This window comes from Oreochromis aureus, linkage group 6 (genome assembly GCF_013358895.1).
Source record: "Oreochromis aureus strain Israel breed Guangdong linkage group 6, ZZ_aureus, whole genome shotgun sequence".
In the NCBI taxonomy this organism is placed as follows: domain Eukaryota; kingdom Metazoa; phylum Chordata; class Actinopteri; order Cichliformes; family Cichlidae; genus Oreochromis; species Oreochromis aureus.
The window spans coordinates 17,402,001-17,422,488 of NC_052947.1; the positions used below are offsets into that span (position 1 = coordinate 17,402,001).

The 20,488-nt window shown below is 42.1% G+C and overlaps 1 protein-coding gene and 1 long non-coding RNA gene across 6 annotated transcripts in view; both read left to right on the forward strand.

The window, feature by feature from the left end:
- gab1 (GRB2-associated binding protein 1) overlaps positions 1-20,488 on the forward strand; it is a 52,435-nt gene that overhangs the window by 23,871 nt on the left and 8,076 nt on the right. For all 5 annotated transcript variants that reach the window (XM_039612913.1, XM_031752332.2, XM_031752334.2 and 2 more), the window contains 6 exons: positions 12,540-12,668; positions 13,079-13,244; positions 16,425-16,626; positions 17,341-18,023; positions 19,244-19,338; positions 19,429-19,729. In XM_039612913.1, coding sequence (XP_039468847.1) covers positions 12,540-12,668; positions 13,079-13,244; positions 16,425-16,626; positions 17,341-18,023; positions 19,244-19,338; positions 19,429-19,729 — 1,576 coding nt within the window. The remainder of the gene's footprint in view (positions 1-12,539; positions 12,669-13,078; positions 13,245-16,424; positions 16,627-17,340; positions 18,024-19,243; positions 19,339-19,428; positions 19,730-20,488) is intronic.
- On the forward strand, positions 1,576-9,512 carry LOC120440439. The gene is made up of 3 exons (XR_005613250.1): positions 1,576-1,729; positions 3,743-3,849; positions 4,049-9,512. It is a non-coding gene; the product is annotated as an uncharacterized LOC120440439 (long non-coding RNA).

Here is a 20,488-nt window from a genome sequence, read left to right on the forward strand (position 1 = left end):
TTTTTTTAAGTTGCTTTAATTATCATATAATTATTATCATCTTAATATAATTACACTTAGCCTGTTCCACATAGAAAACACACTGGAGTGAGACATCACTCCTTGTTGTCTCTTGACCTCCAGTCACCGACAAGGTATGTTGGCAGCACTGGGAGAAGCATTTGGGGTCTGCCTTCTACTGTGGTAGTGGTTTTGTGAAGGAGGCGAGTACAGAAAGCTATGCACGCTGTGGCATCTCTGACCTCTTTTTATTGAGAGTGCAGATGGGAAACCAAATCATAAAGTCTCCACAGGAAGCGGGGGGGCTCAGATCCAGGGAAGAGGATGCAGTCTTCAGATTCTACCGCAGAAAAAGAAATGCAAAGACTGCGACGCCCGTAAAATGATGACTTACGGATAGACTTTTGATTAGGAATGGAAATGAAAAAATTAATATTTCACTGCTGTAAACTGGGGGCGGGGCTTTATGTGTGAAACTTATCCCAGGAAAAACAACATGAAGCGTTAGAAAACATATTTTCATATATTTCTTTTTCAAGCAAGATCCTGGTTAGGACAAATGATCCTGAATATCCATCATCACACAGGGGGATAGTCTGGGTAAATGTGCTGTTAAAACTGGCCATAAATCATGCTTTAAAACGTAAAAATGAATATATATATATATATATATATATATATATATATATATATATATATATATATATATATATATATATATATAGCATTCCAATACAGCATTATGCTTTGACTTTAAGGCACACACTGTGGTGATTGCAGGTAGATGGAACTCTCCAGCATTACTGTGTCGAACAACTTTTCAGGAGGAAATCATGCTGTGTGCGCTGCTCAGAAGAGCTGCAGCTGCTACCATATTTTTTCATAACTGTCACAATCAAGTGTCTTTATTTTTTACTTAAATATTCAAGTAGATGTAAAAGGTACCCTTCAAATGCTCCCTCTTTTCCCAACGGGTTGCGACAACGGGTTGATAAGGCACAGATTTTACACCGGATGCTCTTCCTGACGGCAATCTTTCTATTTATCCCGGTTTGCAATCGGCACTATGACTACGCTGCCGTGTGATCACAGAGGCAGGGCTTGTGTGTGTGACCACAGAGGCAGGGCTTGTGTGTCCTGCCAGTCTTGGGCTGGGGATCTTTCACATGGAAGGTGAACGCGTTAAACACCGAACCATGGAGTCACTTTACATATTGCTTTCTTAATATTTGTGTATATAATCAAATTTACGATGCTGATATTGACGTCCCTGTTGAATAATTATTGACATTTTGTCTTAATTATCACTTAATGGGTTTCATGCAGACAATGAACATTATGCAGTGTGTTGCAGCTGAATAACGATAAACTGTAAAAGTAAAAATAGTTACACCGAGATTTATTTATTTATTTATTTGAATATCAAGTGGAGTACGTTGTGGTACTTCCATATTTCTGTGAGCGTAGCACATACTGCAGCTCTCCTGGTCCCACCCCCACTGATTTAGAAATGGCAGCTATGAAGGTCTGGGACAACCTGATTACACTGAAAAGGAAGTCGGAGGAGGGAGAGGTCACAAACTGCAGACCCTCACACACACTGCACCACATGATAAAGGCAAAAGGCGCAAACAACAACAACAACAGCGCCACATGCACTAATTCACCATCAAGAAATACTCCAGAATACTGCTAAGAAACTTTGTACTACAGATGTGCAGCTTCCAAGGTAGGGGCACTATTTTTAGCCAGTCATAGACAACCTGTACTGTAATTCTTTTTCCTTCATACACCAGTGCTGCAGGAAAATGAGTTTTCATTAGGCCATCAAAGCTTATTTGTAAGGCGCAATAACAATCCCTGCTCATTTTATGGATCCATGTATAAAACTGAAGTCTGAAATGAAGCCTGTTGGATCCATTCACAGCAGCAAAAGGTGAAACATGAAAGAAAAAGAAGCTTTCTTTGTGCCTTCTTTTATGTATGCAGTCTGGTTAAATTAGAATGAAATACAAGGAAAGAGCTGGTTTTAAAACATTAATGACATCCTTCTTTGGGCTGTCTCTAAAAACAATTTCTCAAGAAGACATTTAGAGAAAATCTCATAATCTGTAATTCACCAAGATCCAACTTGAATGCTGATTTAATCAGAATTTCAGTCCAAACTTAATGTCCTGTCATTCGGTGCTTGTGCTCTGTCAGGTTTAACTGACATGGCAGCAGATAAGATTAAATATTAAGACGGAGGCAAAGACGTATTGGTAGAGTCTTTGTTAGAACTTCAACATTAAAGCTAAGAATGTCTTTTAATATCTTAGTGAAGCAGCCGTGAGACACAAAGAAAGTCTTCTTTAGAATCCCAACTTTTCCTAATCCTAACTTTTCTACTCTCCACTGTGTCTTTGCTATCTGCTAACAGGTGTCATGTTTGAGTGAAGTGAATGTTAAACAAAAATCTTGATAAAGTTGGCAATTCTACTAATTTGATGGCTGAAAAGAATTAAAGAAGCTCCTTTGTCAGTAATAATTAGAAGAAAACACCTATATACTAGACCTTTCTGCTCTTTGTGTAGGAAATTGTCTTTTTTTGTATGGTTTTTATGCTTATAGAGGACTCGCCGTTGCACTGGCCATCTGCTGTGCCAGCTGTTCACTTTGGGTCATTGCATTAGATTGGTCTAACAATACTCCAGCTTGCATGACCATGATTCACCAGGATAATCACGAGTGTTTACCTGGAAGTCCGACACTGGTCATAGCGTTAGCTGGCTATTAGCAACCGCTCACTGACTGTGGACCTCGGTCATGCACAGCTTTCCAGGAGGTCCCCTCTCTTTCCAGCAGGCGGAGGGGCAGATGACGTTGGCTGAACGGCCTCACTTAGCCAAAGGCCATGCACTCTTACTGGTACGTTAGCTGCCCTCTGCAGTGCTCAGGGATGTAAAAATAGCTGTTTAGCAAGAATCCCAGTCATGTCTCACTAACAAAGACTGATTTATACAAGTTGCAGCACCAAGCATAGAGAAGCTTTTGTCCCTCCCCTCCTACTCCTTTTGCAGACCTCGTCACCAAGGCCATGAGTGCCAAAATCTCTGACGCTCTTGACACTCTTCTCTTAAAACAGCCTTTGTTCAGCAAAGTATAAAGGACGTGATAGCGAGACTCAGGGAAGCAGTGTGGTCTCTAAAAATTTGGGCATTTGTTTACCGCATTTCAGTAAGATCGCAGTGTCATGGAAATGTTTTGTCGTAGTTTGTTTGCCTTTCTGCGTCAGCGATTGCAATTTCATAATAATCAGGCATTTAACCCAAATAGCTGAAAATGTCACAGGGGCTCTGTGAAATTCGCTCCTACAGTTTTTGTTTTCCCCCCGAACTCGATTTAAAAATTGATAACTATTAAAATAAAACTGGCCAGCATTTGGCAGCACAAATTGAAACAGTGTTACTGTTTTGGTGTTGCTGTAGTGTGACCTTTCTCTGACTCCACTTAATCACAAGAATTTCCATATTAGTTATGCATATCAACAGTGGAAGAAATACTCGTTCAGATACGCGACATGCTTAAGTGTTTACACAGGAGCAGCTTTAATTGTTTGGATTGAAGCTAGAATCGGATTAGATTGACGTATCCTCTAATACGGCACTAAGGATTGAATTTCATGTATAATTTTCCACATGAACACCAAGTAAGATTAGAGCGCCTAATACATCTGTTGTTTTTTTTCCTCACCTCCCTCCAGGCACCCTTATTCCTCCTAATGAGACAACTCTGAAGAGTACACAGATCAATACGGACACACTGGTTACTGTAGTACGTTTAATTTCCTGCTGTGGAAAGATGTATTGTGTGAGTGTGAGGCTAATACAAGGATTTTTTTTTTATATCATATGAAATAACCAATAAGAGATGTGTTTTCTATGTGGTCATAAAAATCGAGTCTGGTGGTGATTTTTGGCAGATAAAAGAGCATCATTTACTGTTTTTTTTTTTTTTTTTTTTTCTCATATTATCACTGAAATCTTGACCTTCTCTCTTTCTCCCTCAGCTTCACCCCGTGCGTATCCCGTGCCCCGTCTCTCCTTCAGCTCTAAACCTCACACTGTGGTTTTTTTTTTCTTCTTCTTCTTTTTCTGAACAAACAGAGAAGCTGTCCTAGACGAGATGAGTCAGTGCAGCTGGGGTGCAGGTCATTTACCCGCAGCCCACTCAGATGGGACAGATGGCTCAGCCAGTCGCATGCTGCTTCGTGTTAACTGTGCACCCAGAGCTAAGCTAAAGCTAACGCTGAGTGCAACGAGTTCAGCTAATCACAGATCTATATGTAAAGGTGAAAACTGCACAGGTGATGATGCAATAGCTCAAGACAGGAGATACAATGTTTACTTGTTTACTTGACTGTAGTTTAGGGAGGTACTGAGTTTTCTTTTTACAACAAAGGTCATGTGTGAAATCTTGACACAGCACGGCTCAGTTATGGTTACATGTTTGAGGCTGAGGTTTGAAATTGACAATAAATTCAGCACAGATGGATTTAAATTTAGGGAGAAAAAAACAGGATATAGCTGAATACAAATGTGGCACGGTTTGTGCACAGAACAACCAGGAAGCTGACTTTCAGATTGCATGTTTCACTTTTTTTTCTTGTTTATTTTACCGTGTCCCTTGTTCTCCAGTGTGGTTTGGATCATGACGATGACAAAACAGCCACGCCAAGAGTGAAAGCAGCTTTGCATTGTGACATTAATGTTAAAGGATATTTCTGGTGTTACCTATAAATGTGGCCGTTGTGACTCTGTGAGTCTTTACTTGACACACTCTGTCTGTGATTCAGAGATTGGGGGGATCAAGAATTTATGCAAAACACATGATTTTTAATATCACCTTTTTTTCCCCCCACCACTTGTCTATTGAGTCTGACCTAAAGTAAACACAGTAAGTAGCCACCCTGGAAGAGACGTTACTGTGAACTGTGTTAGAGATTAAATTTAAAGGCAGCGTCTTATAATAACTGTTCTTAGGATGACATATTAATGCTTACTAACATTTGTGCTGTTGTTCAGCACAGCACAAATAAATTTCCCTGGATTCTCACAGTCATAATTTATTTAGAACTAGAGTATTCTCCAGCAGCCCCCGTTTTCCTCCAAAACAGGAAAGTGAATGGGATTTGTTTGCATGCTATGTGTGCAGATGTTTTGATTGTGTGCATATGCAGCACTTTTTCTTTCTTTTTTTCTTTTGGCTAGTTGGCAGTTCAACTTTAATGTTACTAGTTGGAGAGCTGCTAATGCTTGGACCTAAAGTTTCTAGTGTTTGGGGTCGACGTTTTTTAATTTGTAGTTTTAGGAGTTTGTTTAATTCACAGCACGTTAATGAAATGTTAACTGTTCTTTCCCAGTGTTCTGTCTTTGGCTGTTTCGCTGAGTCAGCTTTGCAACACTGTTTTTTTTTTTTTTTATGTTTTGTCTTTTAAATAAATCAGCAGTTTGAGGCTTAGGTATGTTATGAGTCAGTTGGACTGAAACTTGTCTTTGGTCTGTTGCTTGACTTCAGTAATGTTACCAATTGTGAGGATTAACATTACCTTTACTTGGATTGCTTTTAGAGCTGGTACTTTTAGTTCCTGGTATTTTATTTATTTGTCTTTTGACACCACATACATTCAAGTTTATTTTTCTGCTGGCAATCCAGATTTACATGCCCTCAGGTTCACAACTTTGGAACCATTAAGCCCACCAGTAGTAGTGGTAGTAGTAGTAGTAAGGTGTATTTTGGTCTTTTTTCCTCTGGTTTGAGCTTTTGGCTGCTCTCACTAAAGTAGTGGTAATAAAAGCACTGCTTATTTGTTTCAGTCAGAGGGTGCAGCCCTTCAGCATAGTGTTGTAATCAGTTATTGTAAGTGTCCTGTTGGCCTCCTGACAATTGACTTTGGTACACTGCATTTAATATGCAAAATAGTCACAACTTGTTCTTGCATTACCACTGATCGGCACACATTAAACACTGACAAACTCTCCCTGAAGCAGAAATAACTCTTCACATGTTGTCCAACAGATTTATTAGTGAGACGGCACACCTGACTGTGTCCTGAACAAACAGCCTTATGTAATATCCCGACTGCCTATGTGCAACTGTAGATTCACATAGGCCTTCCTTTCTGTCATTTACCATTAGACATATGGAGGAGTTTAAGTATGCAGCTTAACAGCCTGTGATGAGAGTACATTTGCATTAGCAATTAGGGCACTTAAAGGCCTTTAAAGCTACATTAAGCTATCTAAACCATGAAGCACAATTAGCCTTTTAAGCGTAGTAAAGCTGGAGTTGCTGGAGCTTGAGTGTCATTGGCAGGGTGCTTCACTAGCAGCTATTTTCACAAATTCAGAGTAATAAATTACATCAAATTCTTGTACTCTGAACTATTTCAGCATGCAGTCAGGTTTGGCAGCAGCAGGCAAAAGCACATAGCTCAGAAGTGTGTATTTATTTAAATCCTACTGCATTTGGGAGCTTAGTCTTTAATCAACACACTGTGGTATCATTTTGGTTCAGTCATTTCTTCCTCTATTATGGACTTTGGCATAGCTTGATAACTAGCAATACTTTCCCCAACTAGCTTATTTCATGTGTTGGCATAGAAGTAAGATGCTGAAATATTACACAAGCAAATGCCAACAAGCTGAAACAGGGGATAGTGTCAGCATCGATACCAATCAATGCCTAAAAGGCATAGTTTGTCTAATTTGCTTCCAGTGCAGTGGGAATGTTTCCAGACTCCTTCAAGTTTTTTCCACTTTCCACATAAACAAGCTCAAACTGCCTGTGTTGGGTTAACATACTACAAAATAAAAGACTGACATTTCTGAAAAAACAAAAAAGAAAAAGGGATGAATAAAGCAAAAGCTACAGTTCGTCGTAGGCTGCAGCCTCCACCATCAGAGGTCTGCAGGTGCAGGCTGGTTTCGTATATGCTCTCAGAAGACCAGAATAGAGATACAGGTTGAGAGGAGGAGTCCTGGTCCCTCCACAGACCCATCTAAGGAATTCCGATTATAGCTTGCTCTAGGGTAAATCATGTAGCTCTTTCTGACATCTTGAGATTATGTGTTTAGGTAGGCGCTGCACAATAAATACAATCTAGGGTAGGCCTACCCTCTGTTGTGATTAATGGTAGAAGATACAGCTAATATCTTCATCTTCGTCTTTCACCATTTCTCTCTTTGTGGACTTAAATAGGACTTTAACATTCGCAGATTTCCCCCCACTTTATGCCCTTTCCCCACTTCTCTCCCCCACCCTTGCCTCCGTCATTCTCAGTGATGTTGGGTCAGGAGGGCTCTGACGGCAGCGTGACTCCACTCAGTTGGCATCTCTTTTCAAACTTCCCACCCTCCCTTCCTGTGTCATCATCTTAGTGAGCCCCTCAATGCCCCCTCTGTCTACCCCTAGTAGGCTCCAGGCCCTGGGTGGGCAAATGGAGGGTCTCTTCCTGTGTCCCATCCTATCAGAAGGCTTACTTGGAGAAAACGGGGTGAGGGATGAACCGCGGGTAGCAGGCACAGCTGCCATGCCAAGGGAGCCCTCCCCATCCCGATCCAGCATCGTCCTATGCTGTCCCATTCCCAGCCCCGGAGCCACGAACACTAGACTTCTACAAGCTGAAGCGGGCTCTGTGATCGTTGGGTGAACTTAACAGTTCAGACTAGGATGGTGATTTAGAGAATGCTGCAATAGACATGCAGAGATCATGCAGTTATTAGGCACTGCAAGCAGTCTTAGATCAACTTGGATTTAGCCATGAATTGAACAAAGCAGCAGCTACTATGGACTATACAAACCACAAAGCAGGACTAAAGACCCCATCTTAGTCTTCATCAGCATCCACAGGAGGTGGGTAATGGTGGGCAGCAATCAATTGGCCTTGCACTCTTGTGTTGTTGTGCTTGTGTTGACAATTTTGTCTGTGTGATGTATATGCACTAACGACAAGGATGTGCAGAATTTTTATATATTTTGTTTTCTTTTTCATCTGATATTTTATTGGAGGTAACATCACCCGTCCTAAGACAATTACTTGTAGCATTGTTGTATTCAATTTACGTAAAGTTAAAATCCACAGGAAACTCATGTCTAGTACCTGACTACACTGTCGCTCCCCATGCACTTTTAAAAAAGGAACACTTAATGTTTTTAACACACTTAGATCTTAAATCGTTTCAATCTGGTAGGAGGTAAATGAGAAATGTGATTACTGACCACTGCATGGATTTTAACTGCTTTGTTGCAGTTCCTGCGAATATATTCCACAGTTGGTTGCACTGATTTGATTTTTACTTCTTTCATGTTGTCTTGTGTGCATAAACATGATTATGCATCCATGCCAGTGACATGAGGTGTGAGTGAGGAGCTTTGTGAGGAGCTGGCCGTCAGGGATGCGAAGACCCTGGGTGGTGTTTTCATTTGTGTGTTATTAACTATGTAGGTGTTTATTTTTATTCATATGCCTAGGGCTGGCTGGGCGATGCAGATCTTTGGTAGAAAACAGTGCGAGTGTTTATAATTGTGCATAAGAAAAACTGTGTGAAATCCCACAGATGGAGGAGAGATGCTCTAGCTACCACACAGCTTGTCCTCCTAGAACCACTTCAGTCTGTGACCATGCTAATGTGGCAGTGCAGAAACACTGCGCACGGATTCATGGCAACACTAACTACTGCTTTTAACTGTGGCTGGCCCATAACACAGTATTGCGTATGGGTTTAAAGCTGGCTTTTGTGTTTGCATCTGTTGTTATACTGTAAATACATAGTTTGAAATGATTATATTTTAACAATCTGTCCCAGGACTGAATCATAAATCTTTTAACTGATATAATAACTCAGTACATTTTCAGTACTTTTATTCTCTGGACAGGTGCTTTAACATATTTATTATCATTTATTGTAATAAAGGACTTCAAGTGTGTTTTTCAAACAGAAGGCACATTTTTGTTAAGATGGGTTATCAGTAACATCTCATGCTGTTGTTGGATGTTTGAGTCGTCATTGTGCAGGAATTGCAGATGTTGTCTGCTTGTGTGACATATTTGTCTGTTGTTATTATTATAATTTTCTTTCATGACGTAAATTATCGGTCCTGTGTATATTTTCACCGGGAGGAGGCCCCAGGGCAGACCCAGGACACGCTGGAGAAATGATATCTCTCGGCTGGCCTGGGAACGTCCTGGTGTTCCCCTGGACAAGCTGGAGGAGGTGGCTGGGGAGAGGGAGGTCTGGGCTTCTCTGCTTAGGCTGCTGCCACCACGACCCGGTCCCGGATACACGGAAGAAGATGGATGGATGGATGGTGCATATTTTTAAAAAGAACTTTCCTCTGTGGCTGTGAAGCAGTTTTGTGGACCAGGTCTCACTTGCCCGTGTCTTGAGTGTGTACGACTTACTCAGTTGTCAACACTCTCTCCCTGGGCGGGCCTGGCCTCGCTGTAACCCAAGCTCTTGGTCCTTCTGTTCCCTGCAGGGTAACCTGACCCAAGATTGCTTTGTCATATGGAAGAGAGAGAGAGGTTCCTTCTCCACACCCACCATCTCCGTCAAACCAGCACGGGCACATGAGCCTTGTGTTTTTTGTTTGTTTTTTCCTTTCTTTTTTTTCACCACCCAAGCTTTTGTACTTAAATTTGATATTTAAGTGGGCCTACCTCAAAGGATGTAGGTTTAATAGGTTTAAGCCTCAGTTCGGATTGTGTGGGTGTGTTTGTGATTATATAATGCAGGCCTTTTGAACTAGAGTGTATGAAACATGGGCTGCATGCAAGTGTGTGATGTGAATGTTCTTTGTTAAACGTTTCAGTCTGATTCTTGTATATCTGTGTGCTTGTAATTGAAAATCCAAGAGCTCTGCAGGTCTGCTTGTTTGCTCATCCTGTTGGTGTAGGGAAAGGTCTGATGCTCTTCATGCCGTCTCAGTGTGGCGCTTGGCCCACTAACAAAGGACACCCTGTGGATGGAAAAACAACAGAGGGTTGAAAAAACAAGGCCAGAGCATTGTTAATAGGGTCAAAATCTTACTCCAAAACAGCAACAACAAAGCTTTAGTTTGCATTCCTCACACTCTGCTGGTATGCTTCCTTATCTGTTTGATCTCAGTGGTGGTTGTTTGTCTACTAGATCTCGTGTGCCATTTTAAACTCACATTTCAAATATCACTCAGAGAGGTTCTGTTGTTGAGTTGGCCGTTTTCATTTGGTGTTACAACACATTTAATAAATATTTGAAAAAAGAAAAGAAAGTCCTTTTTTTTTTCTCGCCCCTTGGCTTTAGCAGTAAAAGGAAGTGAAACATTTTTGCACAAATCCTCTGTCCTCTACAAAATCGCCCTTTCTGTCTTAGGCAATTCTCACTAATAATTTCACAGAGAGCTTATTTTGAGCTCTAAAACAAACATTCATTTCAGCTGCCATGACTCAACAAAAGCAAGAGAGCATGACTTCTTTGACTCAGCATTTATGTGTGTCTGTGTGTTTATTTTAGTAAAACTAAATAGAGTTGAATGCAGTGACAAAGCAATCCTTCCTTTGGCTTTGTTTAAACACCCAAGTGGGCCCCTGACTCTTAGTTACCTTTATCTTCACAACTAAAACCCATGATATGACAGCTATGCCAGATATGTAAACAAGTTCAGAATCTGCAGGAAGAAGAAATATAAAGAAGTAAAACACAAAAGTTTAAAAAAAAAAATGGACGGCCCTGCTCCTGCAGCTCTCCCCTCTTTGTTTTAAGCCACTTTTTACTACCGTAGGCATGAGCTTAATATGCACTGAAAGGATTAGCCTCAGATGAGAGCCTTTAACTTAAAACTGTGTTTGAATCAGTATCAGCAGACACCAGTATCGGAGGATCCCTTATCAAGACAACAAGACAACAGGTTTAGATGCATAAGAGCACCTTATGGGAAAAGCCAATAGTAAGTTAAGGTGGATAAGCAACAGTATTTGGGGTAATTGGACAAAAGAGTTCCATAATAATAATCAGAACATGGGTTAATAAGCTGAAATCCTTATTTGTTAATTCCTCATGTTTGATGTAAACTGCTTACTCACTTAAAAATAAAATGTAAATAAATAAAATATATTTATTTACATTTTTTTCTCTTCACAAACACAAGTCGCGTGTGGAGCTGCCAAAGAGCCGGAGTGAAATATTATTTAACTAAGTTGAGGACAGCATGCTAAGTTACTAAAATAAAAGCTTTGTAACAAACCAACATATTGGGAGTGAAAGTGGGCGAGAGCGACAGAAAGCATCTTTTCAGTCATGTCGCTTCACTTTGAAAATGTTGTTTTTAATTAACTGCAAACATACAAATAAGAGCTGTCGGTGTACCAGGTGTGGAATACCTCCTAACTGCTGCTGCTATGCTTACCTTAGGTTAGCTTCCCCCATGCTACATTTGGTGAATGATCCTCGATATCTGATCCAGGCTTTTGGGGTCAGTGACGGAGCAACACCCTGTCCAAATATCCGCGATTCTGGTGTGAATGAGCACCCTTGGAGTTTGAATGCATGCTGTCATACTAATGCTGGGGTTAAACTTCCTGTGCCTGATAATGCCGCACTTTGCTCCACTTGGGTATGAATGGCACTGAGTTTTGTCATCAATGAGTGAACGCGAGGCTCCGAGTGGACAGGCGCACACACACAAACAGAGAAAGTCCAGGATGAATGACCCAATCAAAATATTTGCTGCCACAAGTGTAACCGCTCTTGCACGTATTCCAAATATTACAGATATACTATGGCTTGAAGAATAATGCTATAAAAGGCCACCTAGCAGTGAATCACAGTAACTGTCACTTTAACATAGTGATGAAGCTGGCAGTCTTACATATCGTATATCTGCAAGAGCTAATCATGATTACAGATGAACTGTACGTGGAATTAGTGGCACAAAGGAATGTTTTCGTCACACTTTATTACTGATGCATTAAATTATGGTAGATAGCCTCCCATGGTCTCATTCCATTGTTTCATTAATGTCCTTAATATAGTCAAGGATTATATTACTAGATTGCTTGCTCAACCCTTTATTTACAGTGCTGAAGTCAGAGCTCTTGTCTGCTTATGTCTTTTTTTTCCCACTCCCTGTGTCTGAATTTGAACTCTTTGTCTGCTACGTGATGTCTTTTTCTCACAGACAATAAATTGGATTTGAATGAGAGGACCTAATTGGCCATTTCTTATTATAGATTTGGTTGTTCACTGCAGCCAGGGTGCTAGACCAAACTATGTGGCTTTTGTTCTGGTTATCCCAGACACATATTTCTGGTTGCGGGCCTCTTCCCTCTGGCTCTCACTGTTCTTTTAGCAAGGGCAGTGCAGCTGGTGGAGAATGCACACAAAGACACAAGCTATGCTAGGACACAGTGGCTAAACTGAAGAAGTACAGCATTTGGCCAGCCTGTGGTCATCTGGGAACGGAGAAGTCATTGTGAGAACACACATGTAACCTTTGGCCTCATTTCTGTGCTCACCCTGCAGGCATGGAAGAAGCGGTGGTTTGTTCTTCGCAGTGGCCGTCTGACAGGCGACCCAGACGTGTTGGAGTACTACAAGAATGACCATGCCAAGAAGCCCATTCGTGTGATTGACCTCAACTTGTGTGAACAGGTATGCTCCCCTTTTACTTCTGCCTTGTAGTTTTATTGCATAAGTTATATAAATTATTACGATCTTGAATAGATCCAGGTTTGCATGATTTCACTTTGATGTATTTGCATGAATATCCAAGATAAATTTAATTGTCCTTAAAAATCAGTGTAAAATAATGAAAATGGCCTTTATGTGACTGCGGTGTACAAATGTTTTAGCATAATAGTTTAAGTGCTGGGTTCTAGCGCTCCAAATTTAATTTGTTGCTTAGAGAGCAGTTACCTTTTAGATTAGTTTTGCAAATTCTCTTCATTAAAAAGGATCATTTTAATAAATTTTCCCATTTTTTTGTTTCTTTGGTTAGCTCTATTAGTCTTTCCTTGGCTGATGCCACATTAAGCTAAGCTGTGTCGGTTGCTCTCCCTCAGGTGGATGCCGGTCTGACCTTCAGCAAGAAAGATTTGGAGAACAGCTACATATTCGACATCAAAACCTTTGACCGCATCTTTTATCTGGTGGCTGACACTGAAGACGAGATGAATAAGTGGGTCCGCCACATCTGCGACATTTGTGGTTTTAACCCCACCGATGACGGTAATTACAATTAGCCACACATCACTCTTTTCGGGCACTATCGACACTGATACTTTGCGTCACTGTCGAGGTTACACAGTGATATTTATGTGTATATATTTATATTCTGTATCTTCGAGGTAGAAATCTGAAGAAGTTTACTTTGAACTGTTGATATTTGAAATAGGATGATTTTGTTACATTTGTGGCACAGGCTGTGATTTATTTAAGTACATCCCTAGATCAGAATTAATAACCTGGTTATATGTTTCACCACAATACCCAAAATCTCAGTTTGCATGTTTGTGTGTTTCTTTGTCCACAAACTGCCCCTAGACCATCAGGAATTGAGCCACCAAAAGTGGTACACAGGCACATGTTAGGCCCTTGTATCTGCACCGGATATTTTCACATCATCATGTTGGCTTGCAGCCACCCAGCATCGGGCTAAAGCAACCCATTTTTAGAATCCTAATCTCATTATAACCATAGAATGCACAATGTACATACCTAGTAACTAGAAGCGTAGTAGCACTGGACGGCAATGAATAATTTTTAGCGTATTAACAACATCTACCACCTCTCCTTTTGCTTTTTTTTTTTTTAAAGTGAGATTCAGTATATCATGGCAACAGCATAAACAGGCAAAACGATACTATAGCATGGCCATGCAAGTTTCTGCAGGTAAGAACTGCAGCTTTAGCGGTCAAAGGAGTCCCCTGTTAGAAGATGACAACAGGATAGTTTGGAAATCACTATTTGTCCACGCTGGTGTCTCTCAACAATGTGCCTGGACATGGTGAAGATGCTATGGAGCAGCAGGGGATTCTTTTTAGCCATGACACCAGTTTATCACCACTGCTGAGCAATACATGATAAAGGTAGAGGATAAATGATTTACATTTGATGGGTCTCTTTTGGATGTCACTGTTGTACCTTACAGAGGTCTGCATCTTTCTTTCTGAAGGAACTAATAGAACCAGTTAAATGTCTCTAGGTCTCTATTCAGCATAGTTCTCAGCGAAGGTCTAATGATCCATGTGTTGAACTTTGTGCGGTATTGTGGCTCACGTTACTCCTTTTTCCCCCCAGTACCGGATAATAAAAGCATTGTACGCCTGTCACTCTCTCTGGCCTTCTTTCGTTCGTTTCCTCTTATCTGGTTTTAATTCTCTCTCCCTTGAACACTCCTCTTTCCCTCTCTTGTCGCTCTGCCTTTGAGACTAATTGTCTAAATGTCTTCTATAGTTTCTTGACTTCATCAGCGAAGCACTGAGCATTTTTAGTGTGGCGAGAACTGGCACAGACGTTGCACATGTTCACTGTTTCACATGCCACACAACTCTGAAAAAGGTGCTTTTCAAACCTGGCAACTGAGTCACTGATTATACTCCTCCAAGGTCATTCTCTCCAAAGTGTGACTATGCTTCAAGCTCTGTTAAATAGCTAGTGTTGCAGGGTAACCATGATAACAACACTGATGGCACCTTTTCTGTAGATGCTTTTAAAACCCTGATGTACGAACTCATAGTAAGACCGTTAAAGGAGCGCCTGGGTGTAAAAACGGATATCTTTGCAGATACCCTTGCACCGCTCAGTACAAAAGAATGTCCCTGGCTCTCTGTTTTGTGCTTGCTTGCACTTCTCTGCATGTGAGACAGAACTCTCACTCCTCTGTCGCGTGTGGGTGTGGCCACAGTAGAGTGCTTCATAGCTGGGCAGGGAACATTAGTAGGGCTAGGGGAATGAAGGCTCTCAGAGCGAGTGTAGGAGGTATAGATTAGTACACGCAGAGGGGATTTTCCCGTTTCCTGTATGAATCAGCACTTAAAGCTTCAACAAACAAATGTCAAAAAAAAAAAGACAAGGACATAGTGGAGGAGATGAGAGGAGCAAATGATGCACGTAAAAGAGAGAAACTGACTTTTAAAAGAAGAGAACTCGGGGACCTTGCATGAGATAAAACCACATCAGTTATAGAAGAGTGTGGGAGGAGAGCTGTGAAAAAGGAGAAAAAAGTAGAGAAATGTGGAATGAAAACACATATACGCATCAGCTATCTTGGCTCTGAGTGCAGTAGAACAATCAGCTTGAGCAGCAGGTTTGTTTAGTAGCTCATCATGTGGGAAAGCAGAGAGACCTTTAAAAATGATGTCTGAGGAGTAGCTTGTTGGAAAGCAAAAAACAGAAAGTAGACTGTCAACACAAAGCTTTTATTCGGGCGACATGTGTTATACATGAAATGATGGAGGCTAACGCAGAGTCGCGATATCGGTGGCATCCGGCTGCTTTAATTTGACATGAGTTGCTTGTGCCGGTGTTCCTGGCCTCATGCTGGGCAGTGTGCTGCATTTGGATTTATTTCCTGTGGGATTTCTGCCTAAGAAGGAAGTGAGGTTATCGTGATTGTAGTAGGTTGTTGTGGCTTGTTGGGTCAGTCAGTAACAGTGTTTTAGCTGCAGGCTAACGACCTTAATTTGAGGTTTGGTTTGATATACACAGTAGAGGGACACACATCTGTTTGTCAGAATGTGCGTACATACATCAGCTGCTCAAGTTCACACATTATACAGGCGCAAAGTTGACGTAGTGTCAGCGTGAATGGAAACAATTGAGCGTTACGTTGGAATTGGGTTGCTAGGAAACAGCTTGGGTCCAAGTTTAGTTTGCTAGGGTTGACATTGGCACATACAGTTTACTTTTACTTTGTGCTTAATACCATCTCTGGCCTCTCTTTCACTTTCAGTGGGTTTCACAGGCCCACAGTAGGTGCAGCTCCTTGCCCTTCGTCAGTGACTGCGAATGCACGCGGAGTCAAAGTTGAATAAACAGCTGGAAATGTAGCAGAAATGCTAATGTGCTCTGCTGGTGTTGGACTTAAAACTGTGAAGCAGGCATTTACTGACATCTGCTGAGCCACATGTGACAGGTCTTATTGGCATTTTTTTTTTTTTTTTTTTTTTTTTTTTTGTGGCCATTTTTTAGTTGTGTGATCAGTGTAAGAAATCAATCTTAGTCATTCATTAAATTGTCCCTTTTTTTGCTGATTAGACATTAATTCACTGGTGGTGCCCTGACCTTCTGTGGTCAGTTATGGAGACAGCTTTACTGTATTTCACTCTTTAGTTCTGTGTACTACTCACTAAATAACATTAAGTTTTGACAGGAGTTATCCTCAGCTTTCACTTCTTTGTCCTCCAGATGCAGCAAAAGCTGCTCACCAGTCTGCCATGGGACTGGTGGTGGAAAACGCCCCACACCCAGGTCCAGGAGTGTTTACCAATGTGCCGGCCCCTTACCAGCCAGTCAGCGTGCGACACCTGGACTCACAGTCCAGTTCAGAGGAGCCCCAGGATTACCTGTGGCTTGCTAACTGTGAGAGCAAAAAGCCTGAACCCAGCAGGTGAGACTGTGTCTGGATATGCTTCTTTTATAGGTTCAAGTCTCAATATTCGCTGTGTTGGAGTGTCGCATGGTGAGCTAAGCATTTCTCAGTGTGGTTTCCAAGCCATTTATTCTTTTTGTATACTTTCAACTGTATTGCCACTCCTGTCCTTGTCTCTGCCGTATGCTGTGTGTAGCTCAGTGGAGCATCACTCTCTCTTGGAGGGGGACCAGGAGTATTTGCTCCTGGAGGAGTGTGAGAGCAAGACTGTTCCTCCACAGGCTAGCCTGTGAGTGGCCAGCCAATCCAGCTGGAACTGCCTGCTTGTGTGGAGTGTTGCACACGCATGGAAGACAGCTCTCCAAACACTTGTAAATGTTGTAAATGTAAATGACGGTTATTAAATCTAGGTTGCATTTGTTTAGCAAAAGGCCATCCGTCTAATCAGAAGAAGACTTGGATGTTTTGCCTAACATTGTAATAATTGTGTTATTTCCTGCATGTTTAGAAACAGTTACCAAGAACCTCAGTCTTCCACTTTATCCACAAAAGCGTGCTGACATGGCAAGAGTTGCAAAAGATTAATGATAAAAGCTGTCTGGATATGACTTAGTTACTAACATAGCTTTTGTGTACTAGTGTTTTTGGCTTACTGTGACTGTGTGATCTGCAAATCAACATATTTTACTTTGGGTATTAATTGTCTGGTGTTTATGTGTATTGTGTTATCAGAGCTCATGCTGAGTGCTCCAAGTCTACCTCTTCAGAGACAGACCTGAATGACAACCTTCCATCTCACCGCACGCCTACATCCTCCACTTCCTCGGCTAAACACACCTCACACAATGGCTTCTTCCCACCGCACCAGACTCCTGTGTCCGCCCCTTCCATCTATGACTCGCCTCCATCACGCGGTGCCTCACTCTCAACTGACAGCGGCTTTTATCATCTTCCTCGCAGCTACTCCCAGGACACTGTGCTGCTCCCCAAGTCAGCCTCCTCCCCTCCGGCTCATCCAGACGGCGCGGATGCCTCTGACCTTTATGTCTTCAACACGCCGACACGGAAGCCCTCAGTGGAGACACAGATGCGCAACGTTTCTATCAGTTACGACATCCCGCCCACACCCGGTGCAAACAGCACCTACCAAGTGCCCCGCACAGTATCGAACACAGGGGTAGGAGGCTCAGAAAGCGGGGGAGATGTAGTGCCTCCTCCCAGACCACCCAAGCCTTCCCTCAGTTCCAGCTCAGGACTCCCACCGCCTCCTGCTGAGCGCTCACCTACAGACACCTATAGTGTGCCTCGATCAGCCTCAGAGACAGATGGAAACTACTGTGTGCCCACAAGCGCTGGGAGTAAGGCTTTACGCAGCAACACTATTGGCACTGTGGACTGTTCACGCCTCCGCAAAGGTTTGTATTGTAGAGGTTTATTTGTTTGTGGTGCCCTTTTCACTTTATTTTCACTTCAAAACCTATTCTCACCTTTACCTTTTGGACAATACGGCACATATATGTGGTGGACAGGATATTGTATTATTTAATCTTATGAAGATTTGTTGCACCAAAATCTAACAAAAGCAGATAAAAATGTTCTGAGTTTCCTTTTTAATAACAGTTCTTTAATCCATGGCCAACATCCTTTTTACAGAGCCTTAAAATAGTCTGGCAAGAGAAGGGAAACTCATGGTGTAGATTCTTCTTGCTTCTCCCTCTTGTGGTGAGAATCGGAATTGCAAAATGGGTCTTGTGTTATTCTTTTAGATGAGCAGTGGTTATTCCCCCAATAAATTTGGGGCATTTGTGTATTTTTTCCCCTTTTTGCTTTGTGTCTTCGTGACAGAGCTGATCATTGTGTCTAGGGCAGGGCTGCACTGTTATGGAAAAAACCACTTTTTTTAATTTGAGCAAATATTATAATTTTTTATAGTTTATTTACTTAAGAAACCTCATAAAAAAGATTTTTTTTTTACACAGGATGTCCTTATTTAGAAAGAACTCCATGGAAAAACAAATAACTGAGTAATAAAAACAAGGTGAACGTGCTGTTGTAGGACGCATCTAACACACCACGCCGGTCTCAGAAGCACCGGTCTCTGCTGGCCTGCAGCCCCTGCTGTGAGATGGCTTCGGCACAGATTGGAGCGAGTTGCAGCAAACTCGAGCCACTTGGGAGACTTGCATGGTAGCCACAGGGGGAGTGATGGAGAGCCAAAACAGTCTCATGTCTCTTTATAATGTTCCCCCCTCCCTCTTACTCTTCCCCGGATGAGACTCTCATTTGTCTTCAAAGCTTTTTCTCGCACTGTTGTGGTTCTTGTGGTCATAAGTGGAATGCATTAGCAACTGCATGAGTACCTGATGACAATAAAAATAAAAAAATACAGTAATTACATGCTGCAAAGTAGAGTGCTTACATAGTGCCTTTGAGCTTTGTCTCACAGACTAACTAAATCTGCAAAGTCATGAAAACACTTAACACACAATAGAGGACAACTGTTATGTGGGAATTGTCCTGTAGCATAAATGGGCCTGAAAGAAGGCTAATAATGTACAGTACACATCATTTGCTGCTCACTGTGTAGAGGGGCTGTTTATAAACAGTATCGTAATCATGGTTGTGCTTTTTGTAGACTTTGGATCCCAGGACTGCTATGACATTCCTAGATCATTCCCTTCTGACAAAAGCTGCTCGTTTGACTTCAATGAAAGCTTCAACACCTATTTTGTGAGTATTTCAAGTGTAACTGCTGGATAATCGTTCTGTGGCTTTGGGGGGAAATGTGTATGTTAATCCGTTTTCCCATGTCACCCTCAGAAAAGCAAAGGAATGATGCCAGTGGGTAGCCATTCTGCAGAAGAGGTCGACCAAAACTACGTGCCCATGAGTGCCAACTCACCGTCACATCATCACTCGGGCAGTTTGCCAGAGCCAATGCACGAAACCAACTACGTCCCCATGACCCCAGGTACTATGGAGTTCTCATCCCTGGGAAAACAGGTTCCTCCACCCGCCCACATGGGATTTCGCTCAAGCCCAAAGACCCCTCCCCGCAGGCCGCTGCTTAGTGAGTGCCAGCCCCCGCCTGTGGACCGAAATCTCAAACCCGATCGCAAAGGTGAGCGGATAGTAGGTGTGCTTGCATGCATAGCTGTGACTTCATAAATGATGTGTGTGAGTGTGGGTGTGGAGTTGTTGCTTCAGGGGGGTTGGTGTGTGAGTTTGTTGCTGCTGTGAGCTTAGTTTAGTATGCTCAGCGTTCACTAATGCACCAACTGTACGTGCTTTGTCTCACACTCTGCTGCTATTCCCTCAGTGGCTGGCTCATGGTCATAAAGCCATCTGTACCAAATTTCATTCTCAGAGCGGTGTCATTTTTCATCCTGCTTTAGTTGTTGTCATAATTAATGTGGAAAAATGTTTCTCTCATTTTGTCTTCCTTGGTCTCTCTGGTGTATTAAATACCACCGTCTTCCTCTGCGCCCGTCCTTGACCAGCTTATTTCACCTCTTGATGAATTAGTTTACTGCCCTACATCTGATTACATCCAGCACAGTTAGCTCCTTGTCAAAAGCGTGTTTGCCTCGAGCTCCCGTGAGGCTCTGCTAGCCATTTCGGAGGGGTCTACTGTCTGTGCCACGGAGTGATCGAGGCCTTAATTGGCCACCTCCATCCCGTTTGTTCCCAGCATCTGAATGGAGCCTTTTGATTGGGGCCCTCATAGACTGAAAGAGTTGCAGAATGATGGGAAATGATCACAGAGGCACACCAAAAGCCAGGACTGTTACTGTCGCTGTCGAAAACAGAGCAGTTTTCTGGGGTTTTACGTTTCCCGATTGGGAATTCTCCCTTTCACGTGGCCCTTGAGTCAGTCAGC